Source organism: Botrytis cinerea, chromosome 1 (assembly GCF_000143535.2).
Source record: "Botrytis cinerea B05.10 chromosome 1, complete sequence".
Taxonomy (NCBI): domain Eukaryota; kingdom Fungi; phylum Ascomycota; class Leotiomycetes; order Helotiales; family Sclerotiniaceae; genus Botrytis; species Botrytis cinerea.
The window spans coordinates 2,887,718-2,914,097 of record NC_037310.1 but is presented as its reverse complement, the minus strand read 5'-3'; the positions used below and the strand labels follow the sequence as shown (position 1 = coordinate 2,914,097).

Here is a 26,380-nt window from a genome sequence, read left to right as displayed (position 1 = left end):
TTTTTCAAACCCTGGATTCGAAACTTAATTCTTGATAAGGTGTTATTATTGATACTCATTTGACCTAACCCCTCCCAAAATCGAACCCACATTTCTCTCAACACCTCCAGCCTCCAACTCCAACGCCTTTCAAAAATGTAACTCTCCTCGTAACCCATCATCGCGACTCTCCCTCATCCCAAAAGAAGGTATCCCCACCCCCTTGATTCGCTAACCTCCTATCTCTGTCAAACATCAGTTTCTGTGCGTTTGTGTATCATATCATACCATGTCATATATTCCCAAAGCAATTCCATCCACTCTACATAAGACGCTCAAAACCCAATCCCCAAAAAAACCACCCAAAGCACATGAAGCAAAAAGAAGAAAATAGATAATAAGGTAGGTAGATAGGTAGGTACAAACCCACAATTCAGCGAAAGGCAAAGGGAAAGAAAAAATTACTCAATATTCACATTTCCGGATCATCGTATCGATCATGCTTATGTCCGCGTATACTACTCTCTCGATCGTGATGCGTAGCCAATTCGTGGGGTCCCGATGATGAAATATGTGAGTGGAAATGGGTTGGATTCCCAGGGGGGGGAGAGGATCTTGAAGTGTGGTTAGTGGATGAGATATCGGATGGGGGAAGAGAAAAATCATCGAAAATGATGCACCTTAATCCCCTCAATCTCTCACTCTCCCTTTCCTGTTCCCGTTCCCAGCTCTCTCCCATCCCCATTTGTACACCCGTAGATCCAGGCATCCCAGGACTATTCGGCAAACTCACATTTCCACCCGTATTCCCATTCCCATGATGATAAATCGGACTAGCACTTCCCTCAATTCCTCTCCCACCACTTCCGCTCCCACTCCCCCCTAAATTCAACGGCGGAATAACCATACCATACTCATCCGCCCCCGGACTCCGACTGCGACTACGTCCGCACCCCTCACTCCCAATATTCGAATCCGAAAGATGCGAATGGTTTTCACTTTCCGCGCGGGAAAATTGTCCCAGTCCTCGAATCTCGTGTTCCATCATGAGATGTCGAGGTTTATTGTAATATGTTGTTTCTGAGTGAGTTGCCGAGGGCGCGATATACGATTGGGGGTCTGAACTACCGGGATGATGCGGATTGGGGTGAGGATGGGAAGTCATGTTTGGGGATCGGGAGTTGTGGCGGATTATTTCTTTGATGGTGCGTTGACGGCCGCAGAGGTAGAGGAGGGCACTGGCTAGGAGGACGAGCGCGGATGCACCGAGGGCTATTCCTGCTATGGCGCCTGGGGATAGTTTGGAGGAGGAAGAGGAGGAGGGGGAAGAGCCTGTAACGATTATGGTGGAAGGAGAGGTTGTGGTGTTGGGAGATTCGCCCGAGGACGAGGTAGAAGTGGGATGAGCAGTCGAAGATGAGGATGAAGTGGCTTCGACAGGAAAGTTTTCGCCAGGACTAAATTGTAACGACGAGTTTTTCGCATATTCCAATTGACTTGTGAGTGTTTGAGTCGAGTTCTAAGATTAAGAACCGTGAGTCTTCGGCACCAGACCTTGCCCATCGACATGAGATAGTTGAACGTACAGCATTGACTACACCTATCATTCCATCCTCATGACACGCTCCTGGAGCTGAACAATAAAAGAAGATCGGATTCGTATCATTGACAACGACTTGGAATTTCGGAGGCTAAATTCTCTCAAGTTAGACCATGCAATGGTATTTCCCAATATTCTCCATGAATGTACAAACATCATTTAAAACCACATTGATCGGATGAAAACCACTCCAAAAGCCCTGCTTATTGATCCCCGTAACTTCATATGGAATACACGCTCTGTTGCTTCCATATTCTGCTCTCGCAACCGAGTGATTCTGAGGATAAAATCGAAATTCTAAGAATTTATTCATCGATTAGCACAACGCGCTATTCTCCAAACCAGACTCAACATAAAGACTACTTTTGCAAAACGCATACCTATCACATCACTAACATTCGCACTCAATTCCGAAGGCGTAAACTGCAATCCTTCTATGCCCACCGAAATCACATGCGTCGGCACTGCACTGGACGTAGTGCTCGACTGCGCCGTAACCTTATCCCAACCCAGAACCAGGAGCGCAAACCATACAATTGAAAATCTCAACATATTTCATATAACCATATCGGACGATATGTATTCCAGGAAGAAATATCAAACCAAGACACGAACGAATACAGAAACAGAAAGAGAATACCAGTTAGTAGGAACAGCAAACATGCTAAGTAAGCAGATACATCGTCCTACACTCGCTAATTCGAGCGGACCAACAATATTTACATGAAAATTACGCCTAGATGAGTTTTCGCTTTCTGAACAGCCAGCCAAGACTTCATGGCTGTTTGCTGTCAGCTTTTTGCCTATTAACATTTAGACCTCTCGGGAAGAGTCCCTCGTCCGCCACTGCTAAATTCAGAAATCTCTTTTTTACATGCCAATATCGGACTTCCTGTTATGTGATATGGCTTTTTAATAGCCTGTATCTGTTCTTCCAGTATACTGGTTGCGCCGGTGCTGATCTCTCCAGGTAAATGCATTACTAAGGGTATTTTCCTCTTGACTCCTTGAGTGTAGAGCATGGTGAGATGCGTGGTTTGAAAATCAAGACCAGAATGCGAATGTCAGCATCTGAGGAGCCCGGCGTCCAATCGGTGCTGATTGCCAAGTTAAGCTGAGAACGAGAAAGCTTGGGCCGAAGAATATATAGCATTTAAAAAATTGAAATGTGGCTCCGAAGTACCAAAAGTCCCAAAATGCATGTTGGTCAGGTTCTAAATCTGGTTTTGATGCTTATATTACATCGTACACTTAAATTACGTATTTGATCCGAGTCCAATCACAGGTAACGCCAACCCTGACATCGCTCTCCACTATCTACGACCTCTGCAAAATCTCATTCGTGGTACGCTTCTTCAGCTGATGGTACCTATTTCTGTTGCCATACTGGGAGCGCAGCTTCTGACGACATCTCAATGGCCGTCCCTGATTCCGCGAAGGAGGGAATGTTCTACCATAAGCAGGCACAATGTTAATATGCCAATCCTTCACTCTCTCATACCACACGCTCGAAAGTTTTCTGTATCGGTTTCGCAGCCTATTATTAATCAGCATAAGAGTGTCATTGACCAAGAGATGATCGCAACAAAGTCTAGACTCACATCGATAAACTTTTCCAAATCTTTGTCAAGATTGGCTAGATCATCCTTCCTCTTCTTATTATCGGCAATCAAGCCTTGTTTCTTCTTCAAAAGTCCCTGTCTCTGTTCCTCTAACTTCAATCTTTCCTGATGCTCATGATCTATTCTTGCAATCATAAGCGCATTCTCATCAGCGTCAGCGTGCTCAGGATGTTGCACTAGGAATTCGTCGACTGGTATCAGGGGAAGTTGCTGATATTTATGGCTGCGAAAGATAGCATTAGCGACACCGCCTAGGCTCATATTTATACGTTTGACTGGAAACTAACTCATATGATTCGCAAGCAGCGATTTCCCCTTGTAAATGCCGTTGTTCGTAATATAAATTTTGAAGTTGTAAATGCAGCCTATCTACTTCTTGACGCGCTTCCGCGGTTAAAGCCTTTGTTTCTCGTGCACCGGCATGAGAATCACGATGTAGACCTCTCAATTGTGCAAGATATGTAAGGAGTAATTTTTGTTGTTTAGAAATCTGGAGTAGGACTTCGTTTGACGGAGGGGATGTTGTAGATGAAGCCGATACGAAGTCCAGGAGAGCAATTGCTTGTTCTCGCGTCTGATTCGAAGTCTCAAGCGCAAGTTTGAGGGAGGGGTCTGTAATTATCTCGTCGATAGCCATTTTGCTGAAATTCGTTATGGGGAATTGGGTCTGGAATAAGAATCGAGGCTGTGACTGGTATAGTGGTTTGCATTAAGGATGATTTGTTGGGGAGAAATTAAAGTACAGCCTTCTCGTTCGATAAGGCTGAATCCGAAGCTATCTTAGTTCTAGCCTCATTTCGCATCTTACATAACCCGATAATAAGCTAGCAAAATATATTCCTTGGCAACCCCGACCCCACCATCGATTTGAACTTGTCGACGTTTTCTCCCGCGTGTATCGAGGAGTTCTGGGAGCAATAACAAGCAGTCTCAGGTTGAAAATATGCAAGAGAGACATTGCGTCCATTCGCCATTCGCCATGTTGTAGAGTTCTGGAACCAGATAACCACAAATGTAAAAAGAACCTGGTCTATATCATGTTTACTAGTCCAGCCCTAAATTGCCAAACACTCCACCAAGTAGTCCCCCAACTCTCTCTCATATTTCATTTCCCCACCTCACAGTTTTTATTTCATTTTACACCCATCGTCACAGTCACAGGCAGGCCCACACTCGCTTTCTGCAGTAACATATATAGTTTACAATCGACCACACTAACAAAACTTACCACAACAACCTCCTCACCAGCCAATTCTCTCTCGACGCAAAAATGTCACCTCCTCCAACCAAAGCCATCGTTCTCATCTCTGGAAATGGCAGCAATTTGCAAGCACTCATTGATGCTTCGCAAGGGACCAATGACTCGGAAATCTCCTTGCCATATTTGAAGATTATTCGAGTTATCACAAATAGAAAGGCGGCGTATGGAGTTACTCGTGCAGCAGAGGCGGGCATCCCAACAACATGTCACAATTTGCTGACGGGAAAATACCACAAGAAGGATGAGAAGGACCCCGCAGTGATAAAAGCTGCACGAGAAAAGTATGATGCGGACCTTGCGGATCTCGTGATCTCAGAACAACCTGATATCGTGAGTGACCATTTCATTATTGCCCCCCTTAATTCATTCAATATTCAGACCTTCATCATTCTTCGATTTACTTTTCACATACCTCAAACTTTAACCATTCTAACAAGCACTAGATTATCTGTGCTGGCTGGATGCATATCCTCGCACCAACATTCATTGACCCCCTGACTGCTAAAAAGATACCAATCATAAATCTTCACCCAGCACTTCCAGGCAAATATGATGGAGCCAATGCCATTGGACGTGCTTTCAATGATTTTGAACAGGGCAAGTTGGAGAATAACAAGACGGGTCTCATGATTCATTATGTGATCAGTGAAGTTGATCGTGGAACACCAATAGTGGTCAAAGAAGTGGAGTGCAAGACTTCTGAATCGTTAGGGGAACTTGAAGCGAGAATGCACGCAGAGGAGCACAAACTTATTGTTGAGGGAACAGCGATGGCAATCAAAGAGCTCTGGGCTCATAGGAGTAGTGTAAATGCTTGAATTGTTATTTATCATAATAGCAACCATTAACGAACCCCCTATCCCCCTTTCGCATAGCGCTTCATGCTGCTATTCAGCAAGCAAAATCATCCACGCTTGAAACCATTCAATCTCTCAAACCCAAACAAAGTGCTAGATGATGATGGGAAACACTGCCATCAGCCTCTGTCATCGCCATTGGAGGATTGAATTTGCCATGCAGAAATATTCTTGGTCCAAATCGGTCCTCGGAGTTTTTCGATCAATGTTGGCGCTCCATCTACGATCGTTGTTGTCATTCTGTTCATCAAGGAAGGACATCAGGTATTGATCTCCTTTGATCTTCGACCCAATGCATGTACATGCTCACATCCTTTTGAATCTGGCCCGGTACACTGGGTTTCTGTATCAATTGAGGTATCCAACCTTTGGCATCTGACTATGCATCAGTTAGCAAAGTGTACAGCACAAATATTCACAGAGCGTTCCTACAGCAGTAGCCATTATCCATTCTATCTCTCCAGCTGTACTATTAGAGTTAGGACGAAGATAACATCGCTCGATCGATGCGTAAGCCCCCACAACTTGACTTTTCTTTTTGGCGGAGGCAAAACCGGATTCTTGAAAACTGGGATTTTGGGATCCGGCATTGGCTGAATCAGTTAAGGGTATTGAAACAACTAAGAATTCGCTTTCTCCAGGCTCGTTAAGTGATGCAGTAATCAGTACCTCAGGAAACTTTCGCTCAGAGATTACCGGCGGCTTATGAATCATTTCTACAACTTCCAGTGAGATGTTGTTCCATTGCTTTCCCCCAGCCACAATGTCGAGGCCGCTCGTTTCCCAGTACATAGCCCTCCTGCTACTGGCGAGCACCGAGTGACACCAATCCTTCTCTCTCTCAAAGTGTTCTTGCTTGATGTGGAGAGTAAATTCGTCCCAAGAAGCCGTATTTGCCTCTGCTTTATTCTCATGAACACTTCTTCGAGCAAACCAAGTCTCCCCTTCCTCATTTGCTTTCCTTGTTGCTTTATCGCGTGTTCCATTGGAATAATCTAGTTGTTCCTTGGAAACGACGCGTTTATACAACTGAACATCTTTTTTGGATTTGAGCAACGTCCAGGGTGGTTCATTCTGGTTCATCCCGCTGACAAATGGGATTGCCTCTTCGAGTACTGCTGCGATAAATGTCTTCGCATCTCTAGTAGGATGACCACTGCCGTTCAATGCTTTTGTAACTCCATTGGCTGCTTCAATACCTATACCTGCCTCGGGCAACTGAGAATAAGAGAGCCCATTCAATCGTATCCAAGGCCCCAGTCTGGATGGAACGCTGGCGGGCTGGGAAGGAGGAATAGGAGTAGTAGACGACGCCATCGTAGTAAAGTAAATTAGAAATAAGAACTCCGAGAACCTCTGCGATCGATTAAGATTACCACCCGTTAATGAATAAAATCGTGCAATTGTATGTCCCGGTGTATGTAGTAGGGATCTCTACAGCTTTTCTATCAAAACAACTCTTTCCTACACGGAAAGTACCATCTCCTCATCTTGCCGTCGTGCCCCTTTGGAATTGGGTCTGAAACGGCCCTGGCTCGAGCCTGGGTGGCAGGAGGTGTGGAGGTCCAAGCTCCTTCAACGGGTATGGATGAAATCGAGCACTTTATTGATAATTAAGCAAATTCAACAATCCTCCTCATCCAATCTCCCAATATTCCGCATCTAAATAATAAATATTTCATTTGTACCGAATATTGAAAAATTGTACATGCATCCCTCTACCTACGAGCTATGTGCCACCAATAATAAGTGTTTTTTATTTGATTTATTATTATTATTATTATTATGTTATGTAGAGAATGCGGACGACCTGGAGCTCCAACTAATCAATTGATCCATGCACCTCTCCATGTGCAACACACCTCCCACCGACCCAGCACCTCATCCACCCCACCAAAAACCCCTCCGACTTCTCCAGACCACAACCAAATCATTCATCCACACACACAATCCACAATCAATCAATCAATCAATCAATCAAACCAACAATCAAACCCTCACCCAAACCACGCATCCCAACCCCAAAAATGGACACCTCCCTCAAAGGACCCGGCGAAGCCCAAAAACACGACGGCAGCGGCCTCCGCATCGGAATCGTCCACGCGCGCTGGAACACCTGTGAGTCCTCCCATCTGCCCAGCACACAATAGAACTCTCCTCCCATCCATCCCAGCCCATAGCCCGAACCACACCACACCATAGACTAACCACCTACGCACACAGCCATAATCGAGCCGCTCCTCGCCGGAACGAAAAAGACGCTCTTGGCCAGCGGCGTCAAGGAAGCTAACATTGTCGTGCAATCCGTGCCCGGGAGTTGGGAATTGCCAATTGCGTGTTCCAAGTACGTGATGTTTTTTTAATCTGATTGTTATTCATCCATCCATCCATCCATCCCTCCCTTGACTCGCACATCTCCAAGAAAACTACGAATCCCCCTCCCCCTCCCCCCAATCCCCAATCCCCAATCCCCAATCTCCAAACCAACCAAACCAACCAAAACGACCCTGACCACCCCCTCCCTATCCCAGACTCTACTCCGCCTCCCAAATCCAATCCACGCAAAGCTCCTCCCTCTCCGCCGGCGACCTCCTCGGCTCCTCCACTACCGACCTCACCTCCCTACCCACGCAATCCCAAACCGCCGCTTCCACCGCTCCCTTCGATGCCATCATCGCCATCGGCTGCCTCATCAAGGGCGAAACCATGCATTTCGAATACATAGCCGAGAGCGTCTCGCAAGGTCTCATGCGCATCCAATTAGATGCCGGCGTTCCTCTCATCTTTGGACTCTTGACGGTTCTTACGGAGGATCAAGCGCTCATGAGAGCGGGCGTGGGGACAACCTCTAAGGGGAAGGGCCATAATCATGGAGAGGATTGGGCTGCTGCCGCTGTGGAATTGGGTGTTAAGAAGAGGGAGTGGGCTGCCGGAAAGATCGCATGAGGAGTGTAATGTTGTTATCCATAGTTTGGTTTGAGTGAAGGAAAGAGTATGGATTATGGACGATTGGATGATTGGAGCACTTGATGTGACGTTTTGCTTCTAGATTTGATTCACCAAGGGCTGCATATGTTTGCACTGAAAAATGAATGGTAAAAAAAGTCGTTGATTAATAGGCGGTATGAGTTCGATCATTAAAACAAAAAGAAAGATCCAAAAAGAAAGAACCCGCCCAAATCTGAAGAAAATTATATTACTACTATACAAGCAGCCATGCCATAGGTATGATTTCCAGTTCAATGCCCCAAGTCTTACAACGCCGAAGTTTTCATGCTATATATCACAAAGCTATCCCCTTCCAATGCATATACAGAAGCATTTAATATAGCGAGTTATCCACCCATGAAATTATTATTGCGTGTAACCAAGCATTTCCGAGAGACCACTAGTATCCTTTTTTGATTTCCAAATAGACTTCTTCTGCTCTCTTTTCTTTTTCATTTCCGCCCAACCTTCCTCATCATCTTCATCGTCATTATCTACCCTCTGAACAGTCTTGATTGTTGAGACATGCTTGCTGTCCCAACCGCCGCCGATTGCACCAGACATGGTCGTGGTTCTTGCTTTGGGATCGGTAACAGGAATCTGTGAGACTGGTCTATATCGACCAGGCAATCCAACATTGCTTCGTTCGGATGGCGCGATTGATGGAGCATAACCGTTGCCTTGAGCATGTGCCGACGGTCCGAATCCTTGTCCGTTTTGTTGCTGCAACCAAGGCATACCGCCAGGCTCAAGCATACTCATAGTACGTTGTGCGCTTCCTGGTCGCAAATTTGGGCCCGAGTTACTAGTAGGTAACTGCTGACTTGAAGGCCGTTGCATCTCACCAAAATTTGGCTGAGACATGTGACCAATTGGTCCCAATTGACCCAGTGGACCAAGCTGTGGTGCACCACTGGGAGGTGGAGCACCTTGCCCACCTTGGTTTGTTGCCATCATTTGCATAAATTGCATCTGCATCTGCATAAATGATTGCATTTGTTCCGTCATCCGGATCTGAGCTTGATCACCAGGAGTGAGCATTGGCTGGGGCATTCCTCCCATAGGTCCCATCTGGCCCATACCTAATGCACCCGCTCCCATGGGCATCTGTCCCATCATTGGTGGAGGAGCCATACCAGAGAAACCGCCAGGAGGCATCTGTCCATATCCAGGATTTGGGCTTCCTCTTCGCGCGGCTCGAGAGCGTTCTTCCGTGGCAATGACACCTACGAGACCTCCTGGAGGGGCACCTCTGTTTGGAGTGCCGTTGACAGACCCTGGACCACCATTTCCAAATGCTAGTGACTCTCTATTTGCTGGATAAACGAGGCCTGCACCAACATAGGGATCTTGAGGCAAGTTGCGAGCAAACACAGGCAAAGGTCCTCCAACACCTGGAACACCTTGAGCAGCACCTCTAAGATTAGGGTTTGATCCCATGCTAGTAAGTCTGGTTGTAGGTGGCTTGTTCTTGTTTGGGAATCCATGAGCAGCAAGGATGGCCAAAGGAACTTCTTCATCCTCCTCCTCTCCATCCTCCGTCGCACCGTCGAGTACTAAGTTGGGAGTACTGTGGCTGCTATACATTGAAGGTCGGGATGGGCCTGGCGAAGGTGTCGAGTCTCCGGTAACCTTCATCATTTGTTGTCTGTATACTGACATGTGAGCCTCCTGCTTTCGTCGTTGCTTGGCAGCATTCTTGCTCTTCTCGGCTTCGTCCTCATCGTCCTCATAAGTCTCTTCTTCTTCCTCCTCGGCTTCTTCATCTTTCGGACGCCCCCCCACGCTTCTCAAACGCTCTTGATCTTGTCTATATCGTTCGAATTGGGCCGGTGTCATAACCTTGTTCCCTGGAGCTTGCTTTGTAGGAGGGGGAGATTCTGACCTCTCCTGGAATTGCTGAGCTAGATCGGCGGATTCAAAAAGATCTTCATCTTCCTCTGGCTCGAGGAGTTGAGTCTTTGCAGTCGCCTTGGCATTGTAAGCTGCTTGAGAAGGGAGTGCCCAGCTCTTTCGGGCTGGAGGATTGCTTGGTGCTTCACCCAGATGTCTGCTCGCATTGACAGACTCGCGCAAGAGTGCAGCGTCCTCGTCGACACCATCAAAATCTAACGTGGAGTGGCGGCGCATGGAAAGAGCACTGCTCCTCTTAAGTGTGGAGTCGGGGCGAGGCGCACTTGAACGTGGTCTTGGGATGGCTTGGTTCCCATCAGTTTGATGCAAAGGTCCATGTCTTGGCACTGGAGGAGGTTGGTGAGCAGGAGGTCCCATATGACGAGTGGCCACTGCAGGCGGACTAGTGTTTTTCATGAGTCCATCATTTGAACCCCATGAATATGGTGGTTCTTCGACGGGTTTACGTTTGTCAAGTATGAGGGGCGAAGGTTGATTAGCACGATTAGTAGAGTACGACTTCAATGCTGGCTCGGGTGGGAGTATCTCCTGCTTGATGTTAGTAAATCGACGTCAATGGTAGAGACTCGACTTACAGGGCTCTTGGTGAATCCTCTGACGCCAGGCGAATCCAAGGGGGCACTTCTTCGGTGCGCCATTCCAGCAAACATGTCTCCAAAGTCATCACCCATTGTCAGATCCAAATCTCTCTCTCCGAGTTTTGGTGGTGTCGCCGTGCTTGCGTAGCTGGATGCAGTAACCGCGCGCGTTCGACTCGAGGCGCTATCGTCGCGAATAGTTGGGGAAGGTGGTAGTTCGTCTGATACTTTCGATGGAGAAGGAGTGGCTTTGTTTCTACCCCAGGAGAGAGTCCTTCCAGCGTTCTTCAGAGAAAATCCGGACGACGTCTTTGGTAGTGGTGGAAGGGGTGCGTCGCTGTGTCTATCGTGTGGTGTTCTCCAGTCTTCGTGGCCAGGTGTTTCCATCGATGAAGGGGCTGTAGATGCTGCACTTAACCGTGAAGAATTATCTGTGGTCGATGCGGTGTTCGTATTTGACGCTCCACTACCACTTGAAATTTATCAGCTTATGTCAAGGGGGTACCCTAGTTGGAGGTCCCCTGAGCCTTCCACCCAGGTGGAATTACAGTACTAACCGATTGACAGTATTAACTTTCATGCCCTCGAAAAGGTTGTCCTCCTTGTGCGAATCGGCTGTACCGCTTGCTCTAGCAAATTTGACTCCACCGTCGAAAGATGGACCAGACTTATGACCCCCGGCCTGAGGACGCTCGAAAACCTTAAAGGAGGATTCGACGGGAGGGTCGGTATTTTCCAATGCATTTGCTGTCGACTTGCGTCGCCCAAAACTCTTCGGAATTAAAGGCATGTAGTTTGTATTTATTGCTTGGAAGACGAGATTGCCGGTCTCGCGCTTCTCAGTAGTAGAGACTGTAAAAAGGTATCCAAATAGGGGATACTAGGCTCGATGGCGTTGGTATGTTTGATCTGCAAAGGATTGAAGTGTTGGAAGGTAAAATTCACGAATCAATGCTGAAGAAAATAAGTCATGAACATTGAGCTGAATACGCAAGTTTTCGTTGGCAAAGACGTGTGCGAGGAAATGTGAGAAAACGGGTCTGTTGCAATGGCCACAGGCGAGGTTAGCAAGATCCTTTTAGAACAGATGAAAATGCACGTCTCCAGTGTTTTGATAGATCGACAGATTCATGAAAGGTCCATGCTGTTGTCAAGAGAGACCGGTGTAGTGTAGGTTGGCATAGAAGCAAGCCAATGTAGCGTTATTCGCCGAGTATATCCTCGGAGGGCAAGGATAGGTGTGAGAGTGTTTGGTGAGAGAGAGGTGCTGAACAACTATTCCGAGCCACGGCGAAAGATTGGTTATGGACAAAGGGTAGTGAATGAACCTTGTCCTAGATGAACATATTTTCTTATGGCTGCCAAATGAATGTTGCAGTTGCAGGTGCAGGTGCAGTGGATGTATGGTGTTTGGGGGAGAGGTGTGTGGTCTGGAGTAGAGCTGAAAATTTGGGGGATGGTTGATGTATATAGGGCGCAATTTAAATACAGAAAGGGAAACCAAGGTGATGGATGTTTACTTACTGCAATAACGAGAGACTGAGAGACTGAGAGCCAGAGAGCCAAACGACCACGATGGAGCAGAAAAAAAGAAAAAGAAAAAAAGAGTGAAGATGAAACAGAAAATTCAATAGTGATCGATTGAAAGAGAGCGATGGACTGGATTAGACAGAATGCAATGTCTTTCAATTAGCAAAATGCAGAAGGGCCATCAATTGTGGAAGAAATCAATATGGATGGTATGATATGAAGTGAAGTGATGTTTTGAAATGGACAAGAGAGTGGATGAGCGAGTGGATGGGTGGGTGAGTGAGTGCGTGAGTGCGTGAGTGCGTGAGTGCGTGAGGGAGTGAGCAGCAGTAGCGTCGAGGAGGATGAGCAAGTCGGTCGATAGATAGGCAGGCAATAATAATAAGTAGGTGTTTTTTATTTTATTTATTTAGAACAAAATGTGCCTCTCTTGCTAATGAATGGGAGATGGATAACGAATGTGCATGCATGTTAAGGTTAGAGAGAGCAGGTGCTAGTTTTCTGCTAGGTATTTACTAGGGAATTTTTAGTTCATTAGTTCATTAGTTCCTTCGTTCATTCGTTCATTCGTTCATTCGTTCATTCGTTCTGCATGTATGGATGGAGTTATGTGTGCCGTAGGTGGAATGTTGGAGATGAGAAATTCATGGGTTGGTTGGGCGATGGTGTGCTTTCCTGTTTGACTGTCAGGAGATGCTCGAGATGTTGGGGACTAGTTCTAATACTACGACAGCTCCAGCAGACAACCTTTTTGCTTTTTTTTTCCCTCTTCTTTCTTTTCTCCGTCTTTCCACTAGGGACCGTGGGACCCAAGGAAGTTTATTACTCTTTCGCACGGAGGACGGGGGGGTTCTCAGGCACGGAAAAGAATCTCCTGGACGATAAATGGTCATAGTATTCCCCTTCCAGGTTACCGTAACGCATGGTACACTTGCTCTCACTGTTCACGATTGAGTGTGTGGTTGACGGATGGATGGATTTGATGGATGGATTTGACGGATGGATGGATGGATTGACAGATTGACTGCTGGACTGCTTGACTAATTGACTGCTTGACTAATTGACTGCTTGACTAATTGACTGATGGACTGCTTGACTAATTGACCTGACTGCTTGACTGCTGGAGTACCGGTACCAAGGTCGGCGGAGATATAAATATTACTCTGGTATCTACGTGTGCTGGGAATGCAACTCCCATTACGCCTAATGTGCCTAGATTGATGCACTGGTTGTTAGTCCAGGAACCAAAGAATTCCCCAACCATGTTATTACTCGATGCGGAAGGATTAAAGTGTGACTTTGTACTTGGACACCCACGCAGTCTTTTCCATATTCTTAACCAAAAGAAACCTTTCTGCTGCCATGGACCACACATAAAAGGCCATCCGAGCACATGTTGAGATGTGTACAATGTGCAATGTGCAATGTGCAATGCATCTTTACCCTCAAACTCATTCTTATCCTGCCCACCATCACATGAGTGCTTTCAACCCGAATGCACACCTCTCACATCGCATCTTCCCCTCTCCTCTGCCCAAGTAATGTTTCTTCCTCGTCATCTCTCCATCCATCGTTACGTACGCCCTCATGTACGCCCTCATGTATGCCCTCATGTACGCCCGCGTGTATCGTTCTTCTTTGGTGCGTTGCAGTGACACCATTGATAAACAAAAATGCATCCGGTCGCCATCCTCGAGCATGTGTAGAGGATGCTGGCCTCGATAGGTCGCGGGAAACAGAACGTCGACTCCGTTTCTATCCTCTTGCATGACGCTTTTCCCAAAGATCGCTGACCCCTGGTTCCTCTCGGCTGTTGCACCAAGAGAATCCTTTCCCAATCCTCGAGGACCGTCCCTTGAATTCTTTATGATCAATGCCGTGCCGCCAGGAAACATGCAGCCATTGGTAATTTAATCTCCTCGTTTTATGACTACCAGGTATGCACTCACTCACCTCATCACTTCTTCACTCATTCTTCTCACAAGCGGGAGGAACAACAACTCGACCTGCCTCGAGTTACTAGACATTACTGTTTTCAATATCTTCCACGCCTCTCCAATCTCCAATCTCCAATCTCCAATCTCAAATCTCAAACCTCAAACTTAAAAATAACATTTCGTTATCCACAAGACTCCAGAAAACACACTGCACCTGGGCGCTCTGTACATATTTTAAGGGGCTCGAACTCCACCACCTCGCAGTTCAGAAAATCCATCAAATCGGAACCCACAAATACGAATCTTCACCGGGCCCGAAATCTTCTCGAAACCCTTTCGACATGACGTCTTTTCCGCATTCCACTAATTTCGACCATGCGATGGATGTAATACGAGTTGATAGACTTTTACACTTTTTTGGGAACCTTCCACCTTCAACCCACCGAACATTAATTCCCCCATTCCAACACCAGCAACCATCACACACGTGAATTGATCGACACAGCCTCAAACAAGAGAAGTCCACACATGCTCATCCAAAACTTCGGGAAACGCTCAAGGAAGCCAACGAAATCTCACATCACATACGATTCCGAAAATAGGATCATTCACCCCTCTCATGGTCATGGTCATGGTCATGGTCGTCTTTCGCCATTTGCTGCTACCTAGACAACCACCAGCGTCTAAACAAATCCCTTTGGTGCCAAATTGACACCCGAACAAAAAAAAAAGCCAGCAACGAGCCTCCAATCTCTTTTTCATATAGCAACTCCTTCACATGTATTAACTTTTCCCGCAGCACCATTGCAACAGCACCATCATTCGCTCGATAAATGGTTCTGAATTGATTATTGTGGATGGCATCTGTGGATCGGATCAACACCAATCTACTGCGAAGAAACCCTTCAACCTTACGACGACTGGCCGGCCCTTTCTCCTTGAACTGTGTACGATCCTGTCCATCGAAGCTCCAGGACCCTGCTGGTCTATTTATTCCCTATCCCTAGGCACAGGTAGGGTATCACACCCGCCGAAGATCCACTTACATTGGAGACGCCTCCATTAAAACATCTCAACGCCAAACTTCGCCATCCTCGAATCTCGAATCGGCTCCATAATGGTTGTTTCGACAGATTCTAGAAATCCCTGGGTTTCCAATTTATATACAGAGTGTGAGTGCATGTGTGTGAATGTGAATCGAATCTTGGGATCAAAATTCAACACCATCTCGATTCTCAGGCTGGTTTCATCTCTTCTCTTCTCTTCTCTTCCACCTATCTATCATCACCCTCGTCATCTATCTAGATAATCATCCCACTTCCTCGAATTCGAGATAAAATCCACCTCTGCTAATTATTCAATTTCCTTGCTTTCACAACCACTCTCTCACTCAGCCACTTACTCTCCGCGTCGTCGTCTTGAGTCCTAACCCTGGATACTCTACCAAACAGATAGATAGATATATAGATAGATAGATAGATACCACAACGACAATCCCACTCTCACTGATACCTAAATCCCACATACCATCACATCACTACATCACCACATCACTACATCACTACATCACTACATCACCCATCCCGGAACCCATCCCAATCCCTTTCCCCTCTCATCAAAAGCTTATCCTTTGAAATGGATAGTGGGAGTGAGTAGTGAGTAGTGAGTAGCGAGTAGTTGGTCGTTGGCATTTCTTACTTTGTTCCTAGGTAGGAGGAGTAGCAGGCACGAGTTGAGAATTGTTCTTCTATCTCCTATTTGATATAATAAGTTCCCTCTAGAAATACTATTGTAATTGTAATTTTGTTTCGGGTTCGGGTTCGGATTTGATAATCATATTGATATTTACATCCTATCCATCTACTCATCTACCTACCTACATACCTCTCCCTCTCCCTCTCCCATGAATCCATCCATTCCCAGAAGTTATAAAAAAAATAAAAAATAAAAATAAAAAAAAAGTCCAAAATCCTCGATATCTGTATCTATACCATACCTATACCTATATCTATACCTGTGGGATACCCAGACCCTGACCTAAGAATGAGATAAACATACATACATACATACATACATACATACATACATATATTAAGTTATTGTATATCTACCTATCTACCTATCTACCTATCTATCTATCTACCTATCTAGGTACTTATACATATGTACATACATACACACCCCCTCCACCCCCCCTCTCCCCCCACTAACGATTGCAAAAAAGGGGAGGTATGAGATTTATTCGCTTGAATCATTTCTATTGAGAAGTCTCACATAGACTGTAGTTGATTATAATATTCCATACTAATTAGACATACAATTCCATGTGGATAGAGAGAATCTTCATCATTTTGTTGTAAAAAAATTTGATTGTATCGTATTGTGTTTGATATATTGAATTGAGGGTAAAATATACAAGAAGATGATCTATAATACAGGTTCCTGACGCAGGTAGACAAACTCCCTTGTGATATTATTCAGGAACTGGAATAGTCTAGTGACAACATGACCACGCCCAACTCCAAAATGATGTTGAGAGAGGTTCGATTGCCCAATTATGCTTTACTTACTATTTCATTCATGCACCCTGCTGTTGCATATGCGTTGGTAAATTCCAGCCCGCATAATCCTGATGAACAAATGCCCTATCGACCGTCGGCACCGACTCCAACACATACTGCAGCGATTCGCCCAAATCGTGACTATCACGGAGACTCATACTTTCATCTAGCACAATGTCGACTTCGACGTTCAGTTTGTCGCCGGCGTGATATGCTTGCAGACCTTGGATTTGCTTAATGGTGCGTGCGAAACGCATGGTGAGGTAGAGAAGAACATTGCGTTCGTCGGCCGTGGCAGCAGCACCGGTAAGATTACGTATGTGACCGACCGATGTACCGGCCCAGTTTATGATGACGAAGAGGGAAAGGAGAAGACCCCCGAGAGCGTCGAGCCACCATAGTTTAGCGTAGAAGCCGACTGCATACTTGTTAGACCGTGAGGGGTAGAGAGGAGATATCGATAGACTTACCGAGAGGGAAAATGATACTAAAGATGTTGAAGACAACGTCGGTCATGGCATCTTGAGCAAGTGCTTGGACACTAGAGTTCTTGATTAGACGACACCATAGCCAGCAAAGTGCCTTGATGAAAACTGTTGAGGCCATAATAACTATGGCTGGCAGAGTGAGCTCGATAATGACTCGGTCGTCTGAAGAGAGTCGGTTGGAACACTCTAATGCCACTTGAATGAAAGATGTAACCATGATAACACTGAAGCTATATCGCCATTAGGTTAGTCATGGGCCGAAGAAATAAAATTATATCAACTTTAGTGCAAGTGATAGCTATGACTAGGAGAGGACGGTCTTACACAAGAACACCAATTGGCTCGAGGCGCCGACGGCCAACAGGATACGAATAGTGATCTTGGCGTTCGATCATCTTGGTAGTCGTAAAAACGATGGCTGTGCTGAGGAAATCCAATGCCGCATCGACAAGACTAGCAAGAACCGAAAGAGAGCTTGTCAACACAATGACAGCAATTTTACCAGCTAGAAGAACTGTATTGGCTGCCAGATTGATGTAAATCGCAATTTGCACAATCCTATCACCACTCTCCACACTGTCATCTTCCATGCCAGGAATCTCGGGTTTTGGTCCATCGTATTCGCTGTCTTCCTCGGAGAGAAGAAGAGGCGTCTCCTCCGTGACCTTATAGATCTCTCGGGGTGTCCGCTTGATTTTCTTCGGCACAGATCCAGAGCCATTGCCATTACTGTTGGGAGTTTCTGTCTCTGGGGGTGTGCGCGGTTCTTCCGATATCGTTGTGGGCACTTCAAATCGTCCACTGCATGCATTGTGTTCGTATTCATTGAGGAGATCATGAGGAATTGAAGAATCGAGTAACCGATCGATATAAATATATTGTTGAAGGAGAGAATTGGTTCGTTCATAATACTGGCGTCTGTGAGACTTATCAGTTTTTGGTCATAAGGCTGGATGTTTGTGCACGAGTAACACTTTGAGTGACGTACATCGGCTTCTTCATGCCTTTCAGTTCTTCTTCCGTTTTCCAATATCTCTCCCATTTGTATCGAGGATTGCTATTGCCAATAAGGCGTAGACTGCGCACCTGGGGTCCATTGAGCACAGAACTCAAACGTCTTTCACTGAGATCATCGCGGTCGTCGAATAGACTGCGCGGACGCTCTTCATCATCCAATGAGTCTCTGCCCAATATTGATCCAGACTGGCGCCGCATGGTTACCAATGACCCGTTTGATTGATTCTTGATAAGTTTAGTCAAAGTGCCTTGCCCATGTGTTGCCATGATAGGGCTTGTACTTTCTGCCCCGAGTGATAGCCAGCCGGAGGGTCCTTGGTATCGACCAATTTTGGCAGCATGTTTTGGCGCGCTCGAAGGGGATGGGGTGTTATCGTCCGTCATTGTGTTGATGATGAGTATAATTGGGGCGTCATAGGTTTATATCATACAGATAGATGTGAGCTTGTTTGTAAGATATGGTGATCAAACGTGCTCGGATCAATGAGTCGCAAAGAATCTACAAAAAAACCTACATAGCAAAGAAAGTGCCAAAACTGCCAAGCGACGGGACCATCTTCTTGAAGCTGCAGAGAGTCGGTTGCCGAAAGGCTCATCCCAACATTCTGAGCAAAGAAATGATGATGTGCGGCATCTAGCTATAAAACTTCATAATGAAGCTTAAGAGTCTTGATTTACATAGTTTTTGAGAAATGGGTTTTGAAGAGATATATTCTCACCAAGTTGTCATGGTGTTTGCGATTTCCATTCTACTAGCTAGAGTAGGTCTTCGGAAAATATCCACTTTTCTACCAGAAGACCAATTCTCACTACTGTAAGAGCACTTGTTGCAGGTGTGATGACACCATCCAAAGTTTCATGGTGATTCAGAAACAAAATACAGAACCCGGGTTAGCTAGCATGCTTTTAGATATTCGGTTCAAACAGCTCAGCATGAGTCAATTGATAAAGAGGGTTTGGTTCATGAGAAGCAAGCTGCATGTTGGTGGAGCCCTTTTTTTCAGCTACATCTTGAAGGGTTGCCTGTCACTCATGTCTAGCAGATTGGTTTGTTGATATTTAGGTTTCTCATTGTAGATATATATATAAATATACATCTGCCATAGCCTCAACACCATACATAAGCTTAGCCAGACTAAGCGAATCAATATTGATTATCTCCGAAAGGGCCAGTAGATTTGATTTTGACATTGAATGACACAAAGGACGGTTTAGTTCTATCCACATTTCCCTATGAGAACGGGAAAATGTGTTTATGTAGCTATTGCTATCTTGGCGAAAAGGGATGTTGAGGTAATGGTAAAGGGAGGGTAATTGAAATACGAGTATGTAGTAGCAAGTTCATCAGCAATATAAATTCGGCCCAACAGTTGGACGCATGGGTACCCATTAGATTCCACAGGCCGCAAATGTTTTTTTGTACCTTGCATTCATTCATTCACTCATTCACATGAGAAAAAGGTACCGGTTGACTGTTGAAACGATCCAAACAACAAATACATGTGTGCACTGAATCACCCTCATGCACTGAGCCGACTGTTGGAGAAAGAATCTCTCCACCACCACACAACTGAACACATAAGCAAAACAATTCAAACATGTATAACGCAAATGATTTCGTGCACCTCACATCTTCTATTCACATGTGACATGTGTCATGCTTGACAGGAAGCGTATTTCTTTCTGTGCGAGAACGAGGACCAAAGCTTTGGCCATGATGATTTGCGTTCTCTGTAACCATAAGGCAAACCACAAGCATTATCGACGAGCGGGAGGGGAGGGGGCTGTTGGTTGGGTTCGGGGGTGAATGAAGATGGAGATGAAGATGAAAATGAGAATGAGAATGAGAATGAGAATGAAATGGTAAATGTCAAAGTATTTTTAATTGCACTTCACGGCTGACGGACTCTTTTGCAGAGAGAGACGCTCATCGGCTACTACAGGATGTCAGATCTTCTTCATTGTGAATATAATGACCTGCATGTGTAACTTACTCGTAAATTTGGAAAATAATCATCTTATCCTACCTCCTACCCCTACTCCTACTCCTGCTATCCCACCCGAGCTCCGTGAATGAATCCAGATACTGACCATCTGGTGTGCTGACCCAGCTGCCTTTGTGAATGTCAAGGTCCATGGCGTTCTTTGCCTTGAAATCTTACTCATTCACAATTTCGCACCGTCGTAAGATTCACAATCGTAGCAAAGGGTCTGTTGCGTCTTTTACATCTACTCAGTACCTATCTCATGAGCAAATCAGCTTGGTATATATGTGAAGCAGCATCAAACCAGCCCAACCCAGTTTCATTAGCTGGTTCTGTCCCTCCAGTAAAAGTACAGATTCCCTACGTGCCCATTTACTCGTGCCCACCTACTCCTGCATCCACGGAGGTGGTTCGCGGTAAGGCTTTAAGCGATTGTAGAACTGGACTGTCCCCCCGAAACGATAAGCATTTCAATGCCATCAAATGCATTAAACAAAATCAACAACGTGCGATCCCCATACAGACACACTCAGGGTGAATAAGGTTGTCTCACCAAAGGTTAGAGAGGCACGGCATTTTGGACATCATACCATTTGCATGTAAGTCGATATCGTCTCTACTTTGTTGTTGGTTGGTGTAGTGTTTTGGGTCTGTCTTTGGGCCGTGAAGTCGAATTAGACTCGAGCCACACAGGCAAACTCAGCTGCTTTCCAAACATGCGCTCAACCATATTCACCATTACTTGCACGCAGCATTATTATCGCAGATGTCTGGCCTTAAACATGATTGAATAACTTTGCTAACACATATTTGTGGTCCCAGATGAAGGAGCGCGCTTCACAAACGCAGATTCAACAACCCCCCACTCCATCGCGAACGACTTGACTTGAGGCGTGAAGAGATCTACTACTACGACCAAGTTTGAACACAACACCCAACACCTGTTGGCGCCTATTCTTGAATTACAATACTCGATTCGAAGAGAATTTCTACATCAGGGGCCCGCATCTTCGAAAGCATTTCTTTCGCCCTATATCAACAGTCTCGATAGTAGTCTGCGGCACAGGTGGAAAGCGCAACCGCAATCCCATTGTCGAGATTACCTCATTTCGCCCTCGATTTCCGCGGAAATTTCCCCTCCAAAGCTCTAAAAACAACCATCATAAGCTCGAACAAAGAACCGCATGTTCATATAGCTCCCCTTACCTACACAGGAATTCAACAAAGTTTCATGGTTATTTTGGCAGTTCAGTCAATTCATCCAATAACTGCTTGCGATCTGGTTGGATATCCGCTGCTAAGCCTCACTGACTTGCACTGCCACCGTGCCTGTAAGGCTCACTGCTCTACACAACAACCTCGCAGCATTTTGATATTTTTAGAAGGCGCAAACAAACTTTCAACATGGATTCACAACGTGGAAGATCTCCATCTGGAAGTCACCAACATATAAGAAATCATTCTCCTTCTCCACACGCCTTCCAAGATGGTATGAATGGATTAGGCATTGCTTTGGATCCTTCGAGTATCAACAACCACCAACAGTTTCAGAATAACTTTAATGCCCAAAACACAACACTCCCTGCGTATGTTGATAACAACGAATTTTTGAATCCAACTCAGCAGTTTACTCAAAGTGGACTTGGTGATGCCAATTTTGCACCAAGCCAAACACAAGACTATACTCAATATAAACAAGAAGATCAATCATCATTTGCTCCCCCGCAGCGAAGTTTTACCCAAGAGCTTCTAAGTGCCAATTTTGACGGAGACTTCTCTTTGTATCCCAATAGTGGGCAAAACGAGCAATTTGACCAGTCCTATTTCATGAATGAGCTTCCGCCTCAATCTGGAAATCCATCCATCAATCCTGCAGAATTGAACATGTCACCCCCCGCGCATACACCAACACCACCAAGCTTGTTGCAACCTGATAACCGACCACCAGCTTCCGCCCACCAGTCGCCTTCTTTTAATCAAGGTCCCTTTCAACCTTCACCAGGCCATTCACGACACGCATCACTTGGCCCAGAGAGTGCAGCTTTCCCTTTAGTACATAATCCTGGTGATTGGAGTATGATGCCCCCGCAGTTCACAGGCCATCGCAGAACTCCATCCGAATATTCTGATATTTCCTCCGCCGCCCACTCCCCTAATCTAGGCCACCACGATAGCTTTGAAGGAATAGATCAACAGCATTCACCAATGCAACATCCTCAAGACTCGATTTATCAGGACGTTCTTGCAATCGGTTCCTTCTCTTTGGCCGATCCAAGTCCTCACGCCGGAATTAGCCCTGCTCATAGTCCTGCAATCTCACCTAGACTTGGACCTCAGCAAATACCAAACATGGATCAACAAAATGCATTCATGCTCAATGCGAACAATGGTTTTCCCTCTCAAAACATTTACAATCAAGGCCAAGAATCATTTCCACAAATGCAACATAGCAATTCCCTAGATATGGGCCAGGCGCAGCAGATGGTACCTCCTGAGATAAATGTCGAGTTTGCCCCGGCATCAAGACAGAACAGTTTCGATCCTCCCAAATCAGCACTTGACCAAGACGCATTAACTCCACCTGACCGTGGTAAGTTGTATATAGATCCTACCTACACGTGATTATAGCTAATTCTTTCAGGTCGTCGCAGGAGAGCTGTCTCGGACCCATATAATAGTCCGCGTTCTCATAGCCCTTCAAACGCCTCTCCTTTGATGAGGAGTTCTCTTTCTCCAATAGGTCATGACTCATCGGCATCGCGCTCATTATCGCCAAATGATCGATCTGGGGCAACTTCACCAGGTCGACGTCGACAGTCTACGTCATCCTTACCAAATCGGGATTACATTCTTGGTCTTGCAGACCCTGATTACCAAGCAGTTTCATCCGACAATGGCAGTGCAAAACGAGTTCAAAAACACCCAGCAACGTTCCAATGTACCCTTTGCCCGAAGCGTTTTACAAGAGCCTACAATCTCCGCTCCCATTTGCGTACTCATACTGATGAGCGGCCTTTCGTTTGCACGGTTTGTGGCAAAGCTTTTGCACGTCAACATGACCGGAAGCGTCACGAGGGTCTTCACTCTGGAGAGAAAAAATTTGTTTGTAAAGGCGAGCTGAAGCAACACGGCCAATGGGGATGTGGTCGCCGCTTTGCTAGAGCTGATGCATTGGGCCGGCATTTTAGATCTGAGGCAGGCAGAATTTGTATAAAACCTCTGTTAGACGAAGAGGCTCTTGAGAGACAAAGATTGTGGCAAGAGCAAAGGATGCAAAACATGCACATGCAACAGCAGCCTATGGGTCAAGATGCTAATGGCTTCGCCGTCGATTCAAGTGGAAATTACGGCTTACCTGCTGCACTCCTTGCACAATACCCTGCACTTGCTAACTTAAGCTGGTCAGAGATTCCTCAAGGTGACAATAATATCGACGATGATCACAGTGGTAGAAGCAGTTTCGATGCCAGCGGCTCTGAGTATTATGACGAGGGTGATGATGGGGGATACCTTTCCAGTGGCCCCGCCCCACAACATGGCTACCCTCAACCTCAAATGACGGAACCATACAATGCTGGCTACTCGAGTGATATGAGTGGTCGATAGTCTCCTTGTGATGGTATTCGGCGGCATGCATATGCACATTGATTTTCTTTCGTTTCTTCACGGCTGTCAAGTTCTAGAGGGGACGGGAATCTTAGGTATTGATGGGGTCTTTTTCTTTTGGCGCTTTAGATACCACGAATTCTGTTTCTGTTGGGTTTTATGTCATGGCTTCTGCGGTGAGCGGCAGTCGCTTCGTATGTTCTCTTGGTGGAGTTTTCTTTTGATTTTGAGGTGATCGAGATGGTTCAGATAGTTGATTCGATTCTGTGAGGATTTCAGGGAACGAATTTAGAAATGATATACTGTTAAATTTATACATGGTGATACGTGTTATATGAAATTGGGGCTATCATTCCGTGTATGAATTTGTGTAACGTATGTGAAGGGAGTCTAAATGAAAGTGTTACAAGGATTCGCACAGCAAAACAGTATCGATTGGGCGAGGGCGGGGCAAAGGTGCCGTTACAAGCCATGGTAATATTATTACGTAGTTGCACAAACCCATCATGGGATTAAGACAATGCAAGAAATTCCATAACAAGAGACAATACAATGTATTCATGAAGCATATCCAACTTTTCATAATTTAAATATACTCAGCTTTAGGTAAGCGAGCTAACAACTATACTACTAAATTCTTTTCTTTACAGTGTTTTTACATCCCAAGTCCCTAATTTTACAAAGTGTAGACCAACTTCTCACCACTAACCTTACCCTCCTTCACGGCCTGGATTCCGCTCAGAATACCCTCGAAGCCCTCTCCCGTCTTGTTCACGGAAACCTTGTGAGCCTTGATCTTTCCATCCGCTAAGAGTCCTCGGGACATCTCCCAGAAAGTCTTTGCGAACTCGAAATCCTCGGGCTTGGCGGGGAATTCGGTCGAGCCAAAGGTGAATTTCTCGCCCAGGCAGGTGTAGCCTAGGGTGCCCTTGTTTTCAACCTTGGAGTTGTACTTGTGCACTTCTTCGGTGGGGACGGGGAGGAGCGTGCTGTAGACGCCGCCGGAGGAGGACATGGCTGATACGCTGATTTGGGGACTGCTGCCTTCGGACATGCAGTCGAAGACGTGTTTGATGTTGTCTTGGGTGTATTCTTTGATGTCTTGGGCGCAGGTGGGCGAGTTGTAGTCGAAGACTTTGTCGGCGCCGAGGCTTTCGAGGTAGGCGAAGTTGCGGGGGGAGGCAGTGGTGATGACTTGGAGGCCGGAGAGTTTGGCGTATTGGACGGCGAGGGCGCCAGTGGCGGTAGAGCCGCCGTAGATGAGGATGGGGAATTTGGTGGAGGCGGGGGAGGTGGGGAGGGGCAGTTGGAGGGATTGGTAGAGTCCTTGGCCGACGCTGGGAAGGAGTGTGTTAGATGGATGGGTGAATGGGTGGCTGGGTGGGTGGATTGGAGATTTGAAGGGTCGTGAAAACTTACGTGGTAATTCCGACACCGAGGGTAGCGGCTTCTTCGAAACTGAGGTTGTCTGGGATCTTGATTTGGTTATCACCCTTTACGGTGATGATGTTTGCGAAAGCTCCATCGTCGTGGTTGACCTCGTTTCCTCCGTGGGCGAAACCGCATACGCGATCACCCTTCTTGAAGTCCTTGGTAACTGCACTTCCAACCTCTTCAACGATACCTGCGTAGTCACATCCGATCTGTAGGGAGAGCTATTAGCATGGTTTGGTAAGAGTATAGGAATTGTATTGGCTTACTCTAGCTCCGTTGCTGGTGAGCCATTCGATGTGTTTCCAGTCAGTTGGGTTCAAAGCAACAGCCTTGGTCCTGACCAAGATGTAGTCATCTCTAAGTTTTGGGATCGAGGCCTCAACTGCCTTGGCCTCTCCAGGCTTTTGAACGACGATTGCAATGTTTGATGGCATTTTGGATATGTTGTTTTGATGGAAAGTACGTTTATATATTGTGGAAGGGGGTATATATGATATGGAAATGTTCAATTGATATCTTGGAAGGAACTGAGAGGGGCTTAAGACTTCTTTTGAGGTACCCACGACGGGTAGTCTCCAAAGCAGGATTGATAATCATCATAATCTAGGAACGGAGCTTGAGCTCATAGAGTGGAGACAGAAAACTTTGTTAGATTCTTGTTGTGGACAAGTCGACGATGAGAATCGGTGCGGGGGGAAGTTTGTTTGGCTGGAAAGACATCACTATGCCCCTCTCTAGCATGGGTTGTCGACAACGTACATGACTACGTAGTCAACAACGCCGGTAGACCTCGGCAGTGATTAGAATCTAGCATACGTCTTTGCATGAATGTGGTATTTGCAGGACCTGAAATGAAACACGTCCTAGAGACATCTAGCATCTTCTGCGGACAGTAGCATAGAGACATGACCGGTATGGAACGATTATGAATAATAAACGGTGCAACTGAAGTCCGATGAGCCCCACTCTGGTGCGGCGTTATGGTTTCTGTGGCAGCTCGTTCTCTGAAGCACAAGCCTATCA

The 26,380-nt window shown here is 46.0% G+C and overlaps 9 protein-coding genes across 13 annotated transcripts; 3 read left to right on the top strand and 6 right to left on the bottom strand.

Moving 5' to 3' along the window:
- Positions 1–32: 32 nt before the first annotated feature.
- BCIN_01g08300 (hypothetical protein) lies at positions 33–2,281 on the bottom strand. Of its 3 annotated transcripts, none has more exons than XM_024690756.1 (6): positions 1,960–2,281; positions 1,734–1,876; positions 1,566–1,670; positions 660–1,498; positions 410–593; positions 33–224 (listed from the first exon to the last, which is right to left on the bottom strand). In XM_024690756.1, the coding sequence occupies exons 1-5, from the start codon at positions 2,129–2,131 to the stop codon at positions 452–454; spliced, it is 1,401 nt and encodes a 466-aa protein (XP_024546523.1). In that variant the 5' UTR covers positions 2,132–2,281; the 3' UTR covers positions 33–224; positions 410–451. The 3 variants fall into 3 exon arrangements, with proteins under 3 accessions (XP_024546523.1, XP_024546524.1, XP_024546525.1); XM_024690755.1 differs by having other exon boundaries at positions 445–593; XM_024690754.1 differs by having other exon boundaries at positions 456–593.
- Positions 2,282–2,709: 428 nt separating this feature from the next.
- BCIN_01g08290 (hypothetical protein) lies at positions 2,710–3,972 on the bottom strand. Its single transcript, XM_024690753.1, has 3 exons — positions 3,489–3,972; positions 3,181–3,424; positions 2,710–3,116 (listed from the first exon to the last, which is right to left on the bottom strand). Exons 1-3 carry the CDS (start codon positions 3,836–3,838, stop codon positions 3,075–3,077), a joined length of 636 nt encoding a protein of 211 aa, XP_024546522.1. The 5' UTR covers positions 3,839–3,972; the 3' UTR covers positions 2,710–3,074.
- A 110-nt stretch (positions 3,973–4,082) lies between these two features.
- On the top strand, positions 4,083–5,407 carry Bcade8. The gene is made up of 2 exons (XM_024690752.1): positions 4,083–4,792; positions 4,906–5,407. Exons 1-2 carry the CDS (start codon positions 4,472–4,474, stop codon positions 5,278–5,280), a joined length of 696 nt encoding a protein of 231 aa, XP_024546521.1. The 5' UTR covers positions 4,083–4,471; the 3' UTR covers positions 5,281–5,407.
- A 26-nt stretch (positions 5,408–5,433) lies between these two features.
- Positions 5,434–6,825, bottom strand: BCIN_01g08270 (hypothetical protein). The gene is made up of 2 exons (XM_001560952.2): positions 5,752–6,825; positions 5,434–5,698 (listed from the first exon to the last, which is right to left on the bottom strand). Exons 1-2 carry the CDS (start codon positions 6,634–6,636, stop codon positions 5,567–5,569), a joined length of 1,017 nt encoding a protein of 338 aa, XP_001561002.1. The 5' UTR covers positions 6,637–6,825; the 3' UTR covers positions 5,434–5,566.
- A 152-nt stretch (positions 6,826–6,977) lies between these two features.
- Bcrib4 lies at positions 6,978–8,528 on the top strand. The gene is made up of 3 exons (XM_001560953.2): positions 6,978–7,437; positions 7,543–7,663; positions 7,851–8,528. The coding sequence occupies exons 1-3, from the start codon at positions 7,347–7,349 to the stop codon at positions 8,263–8,265; spliced, it is 627 nt and encodes a 208-aa protein (XP_001561003.1). The 5' UTR covers positions 6,978–7,346; the 3' UTR covers positions 8,266–8,528.
- An 8-nt stretch (positions 8,529–8,536) lies between these two features.
- Positions 8,537–13,410, bottom strand: BCIN_01g08250 (hypothetical protein). Of its 3 annotated transcripts, none has more exons than XM_024690751.1 (5): positions 13,055–13,410; positions 12,324–13,004; positions 11,357–11,839; positions 10,797–11,271; positions 8,537–10,749 (listed from the first exon to the last, which is right to left on the bottom strand). In XM_024690751.1, exons 3-5 carry the CDS (start codon positions 11,587–11,589, stop codon positions 8,674–8,676), a joined length of 2,784 nt encoding a protein of 927 aa, XP_024546520.1. In that variant the 5' UTR covers positions 11,590–11,839; positions 12,324–13,004; positions 13,055–13,410; the 3' UTR covers positions 8,537–8,673. The 3 variants fall into 3 exon arrangements, with proteins under 3 accessions (XP_024546520.1, XP_024546519.1, XP_001561004.1); XM_024690750.1 differs by having other exon boundaries at positions 13,077–13,410; XM_001560954.2 differs by lacking the exons at positions 12,324–13,004; positions 13,055–13,410 and having other exon boundaries at positions 11,357–12,301.
- Positions 13,411–16,618: 3,208 nt separating this feature from the next.
- On the bottom strand, positions 16,619–19,010 carry BCIN_01g08240 (hypothetical protein). The gene is made up of 4 exons (XM_024690749.1): positions 18,304–19,010; positions 17,640–18,233; positions 17,298–17,545; positions 16,619–17,245 (listed from the first exon to the last, which is right to left on the bottom strand). The coding sequence occupies exons 1-4, from the start codon at positions 18,714–18,716 to the stop codon at positions 16,845–16,847; spliced, it is 1,656 nt and encodes a 551-aa protein (XP_024546518.1). The 5' UTR covers positions 18,717–19,010; the 3' UTR covers positions 16,619–16,844.
- A 1,635-nt stretch (positions 19,011–20,645) lies between these two features.
- Bccrz1 lies at positions 20,646–24,470 on the top strand. The gene is made up of 3 exons (XM_024690748.1): positions 20,646–20,916; positions 21,140–22,907; positions 22,959–24,470. Exons 2-3 carry the CDS (start codon positions 21,722–21,724, stop codon positions 23,921–23,923), a joined length of 2,151 nt encoding a protein of 716 aa, XP_024546517.1. The 5' UTR covers positions 20,646–20,916; positions 21,140–21,721; the 3' UTR covers positions 23,924–24,470.
- Positions 24,471–24,476: 6 nt separating this feature from the next.
- Positions 24,477–26,323, bottom strand: BCIN_01g08220 (hypothetical protein). The gene is made up of 3 exons (XM_001560959.2): positions 25,624–26,323; positions 25,343–25,566; positions 24,477–25,260 (listed from the first exon to the last, which is right to left on the bottom strand). Exons 1-3 carry the CDS (start codon positions 25,789–25,791, stop codon positions 24,600–24,602), a joined length of 1,053 nt encoding a protein of 350 aa, XP_001561009.1. The 5' UTR covers positions 25,792–26,323; the 3' UTR covers positions 24,477–24,599.
- Positions 26,324–26,380: the final 57 nt, after the last annotated feature.

Coding starts and splice junctions, on each gene's coding strand:
- BCIN_01g08300 (XM_024690754.1), bottom strand. CDS start 2,131: ATGTTGAGATTTTCAATTGTATGGTTTGCGCTCCTGGTTCTGGGTTGG. Junction 1,671..1,733: donor TCAATGTGGTTTTAAATGAT/GTTTGTACATTC, acceptor GAGAGAATTTAG/CCTCCGAAATTCCAAGTCGT. Junction 225..455: donor CGATACGATGATCCGGAAAT/GTGAATATTGAG, acceptor GATGTTTGACAG/AGATAGGAGGTTAGCGAATC.
- BCIN_01g08290 (XM_024690753.1), bottom strand. CDS start 3,838: ATGGCTATCGACGAGATAATTACAGACCCCTCCCTCAAACTTGCGCTT. Junction 3,425..3,488: donor GCTGCTTGCGAATCATATGA/GTTAGTTTCCAG, acceptor TATCTTTCGCAG/CCATAAATATCAGCAACTTC. Junction 3,117..3,180: donor ATTTGGAAAAGTTTATCGAT/GTGAGTCTAGAC, acceptor GATTAATAATAG/GCTGCGAAACCGATACAGAA.
- Bcade8 (XM_024690752.1), top strand. CDS start 4,472: ATGTCACCTCCTCCAACCAAAGCCATCGTTCTCATCTCTGGAAATGGC. Junction 4,793..4,905: donor TCTCAGAACAACCTGATATC/GTGAGTGACCAT, acceptor AACAAGCACTAG/ATTATCTGTGCTGGCTGGAT.
- BCIN_01g08270 (XM_001560952.2), bottom strand. CDS start 6,636: ATGGCGTCGTCTACTACTCCTATTCCTCCTTCCCAGCCCGCCAGCGTT. Junction 5,699..5,751: donor AATGGATAATGGCTACTGCT/GTAGGAACGCTC, acceptor ACTGATGCATAG/TCAGATGCCAAAGGTTGGAT.
- Bcrib4 (XM_001560953.2), top strand. CDS start 7,347: ATGGACACCTCCCTCAAAGGACCCGGCGAAGCCCAAAAACACGACGGC. Junction 7,438..7,542: donor CCACGCGCGCTGGAACACCT/GTGAGTCCTCCC, acceptor CTACGCACACAG/CCATAATCGAGCCGCTCCTC. Junction 7,664..7,850: donor TTGCCAATTGCGTGTTCCAA/GTACGTGATGTT, acceptor TCCCTATCCCAG/ACTCTACTCCGCCTCCCAAA.
- BCIN_01g08250 (XM_024690751.1), bottom strand. CDS start 11,589: ATGCCTTTAATTCCGAAGAGTTTTGGGCGACGCAAGTCGACAGCAAAT. Junction 11,272..11,356: donor AAAGTTAATACTGTCAATCG/GTTAGTACTGTA, acceptor ATAAATTTCAAG/TGGTAGTGGAGCGTCAAATA. Junction 10,750..10,796: donor GAGGATTCACCAAGAGCCCT/GTAAGTCGAGTC, acceptor AACATCAAGCAG/GAGATACTCCCACCCGAGCC.
- BCIN_01g08240 (XM_024690749.1), bottom strand. CDS start 18,716: ATGACGGACGATAACACCCCATCCCCTTCGAGCGCGCCAAAACATGCT. Junction 18,234..18,303: donor AAAGGCATGAAGAAGCCGAT/GTACGTCACTCA, acceptor TAAGTCTCACAG/ACGCCAGTATTATGAACGAA. Junction 17,246..17,297: donor TAGTATCATTTTCCCTCTCG/GTAAGTCTATCG, acceptor ACAAGTATGCAG/TCGGCTTCTACGCTAAACTA.
- Bccrz1 (XM_024690748.1), top strand. CDS start 21,722: ATGGATTCACAACGTGGAAGATCTCCATCTGGAAGTCACCAACATATA. Junction 22,908..22,958: donor ATTAACTCCACCTGACCGTG/GTAAGTTGTATA, acceptor TAATTCTTTCAG/GTCGTCGCAGGAGAGCTGTC.
- BCIN_01g08220 (XM_001560959.2), bottom strand. CDS start 25,791: ATGCCATCAAACATTGCAATCGTCGTTCAAAAGCCTGGAGAGGCCAAG. Junction 25,567..25,623: donor TCACCAGCAACGGAGCTAGA/GTAAGCCAATAC, acceptor CTCTCCCTACAG/ATCGGATGTGACTACGCAGG. Junction 25,261..25,342: donor CTCGGTGTCGGAATTACCAC/GTAAGTTTTCAC, acceptor ACTCCTTCCCAG/CGTCGGCCAAGGACTCTACC.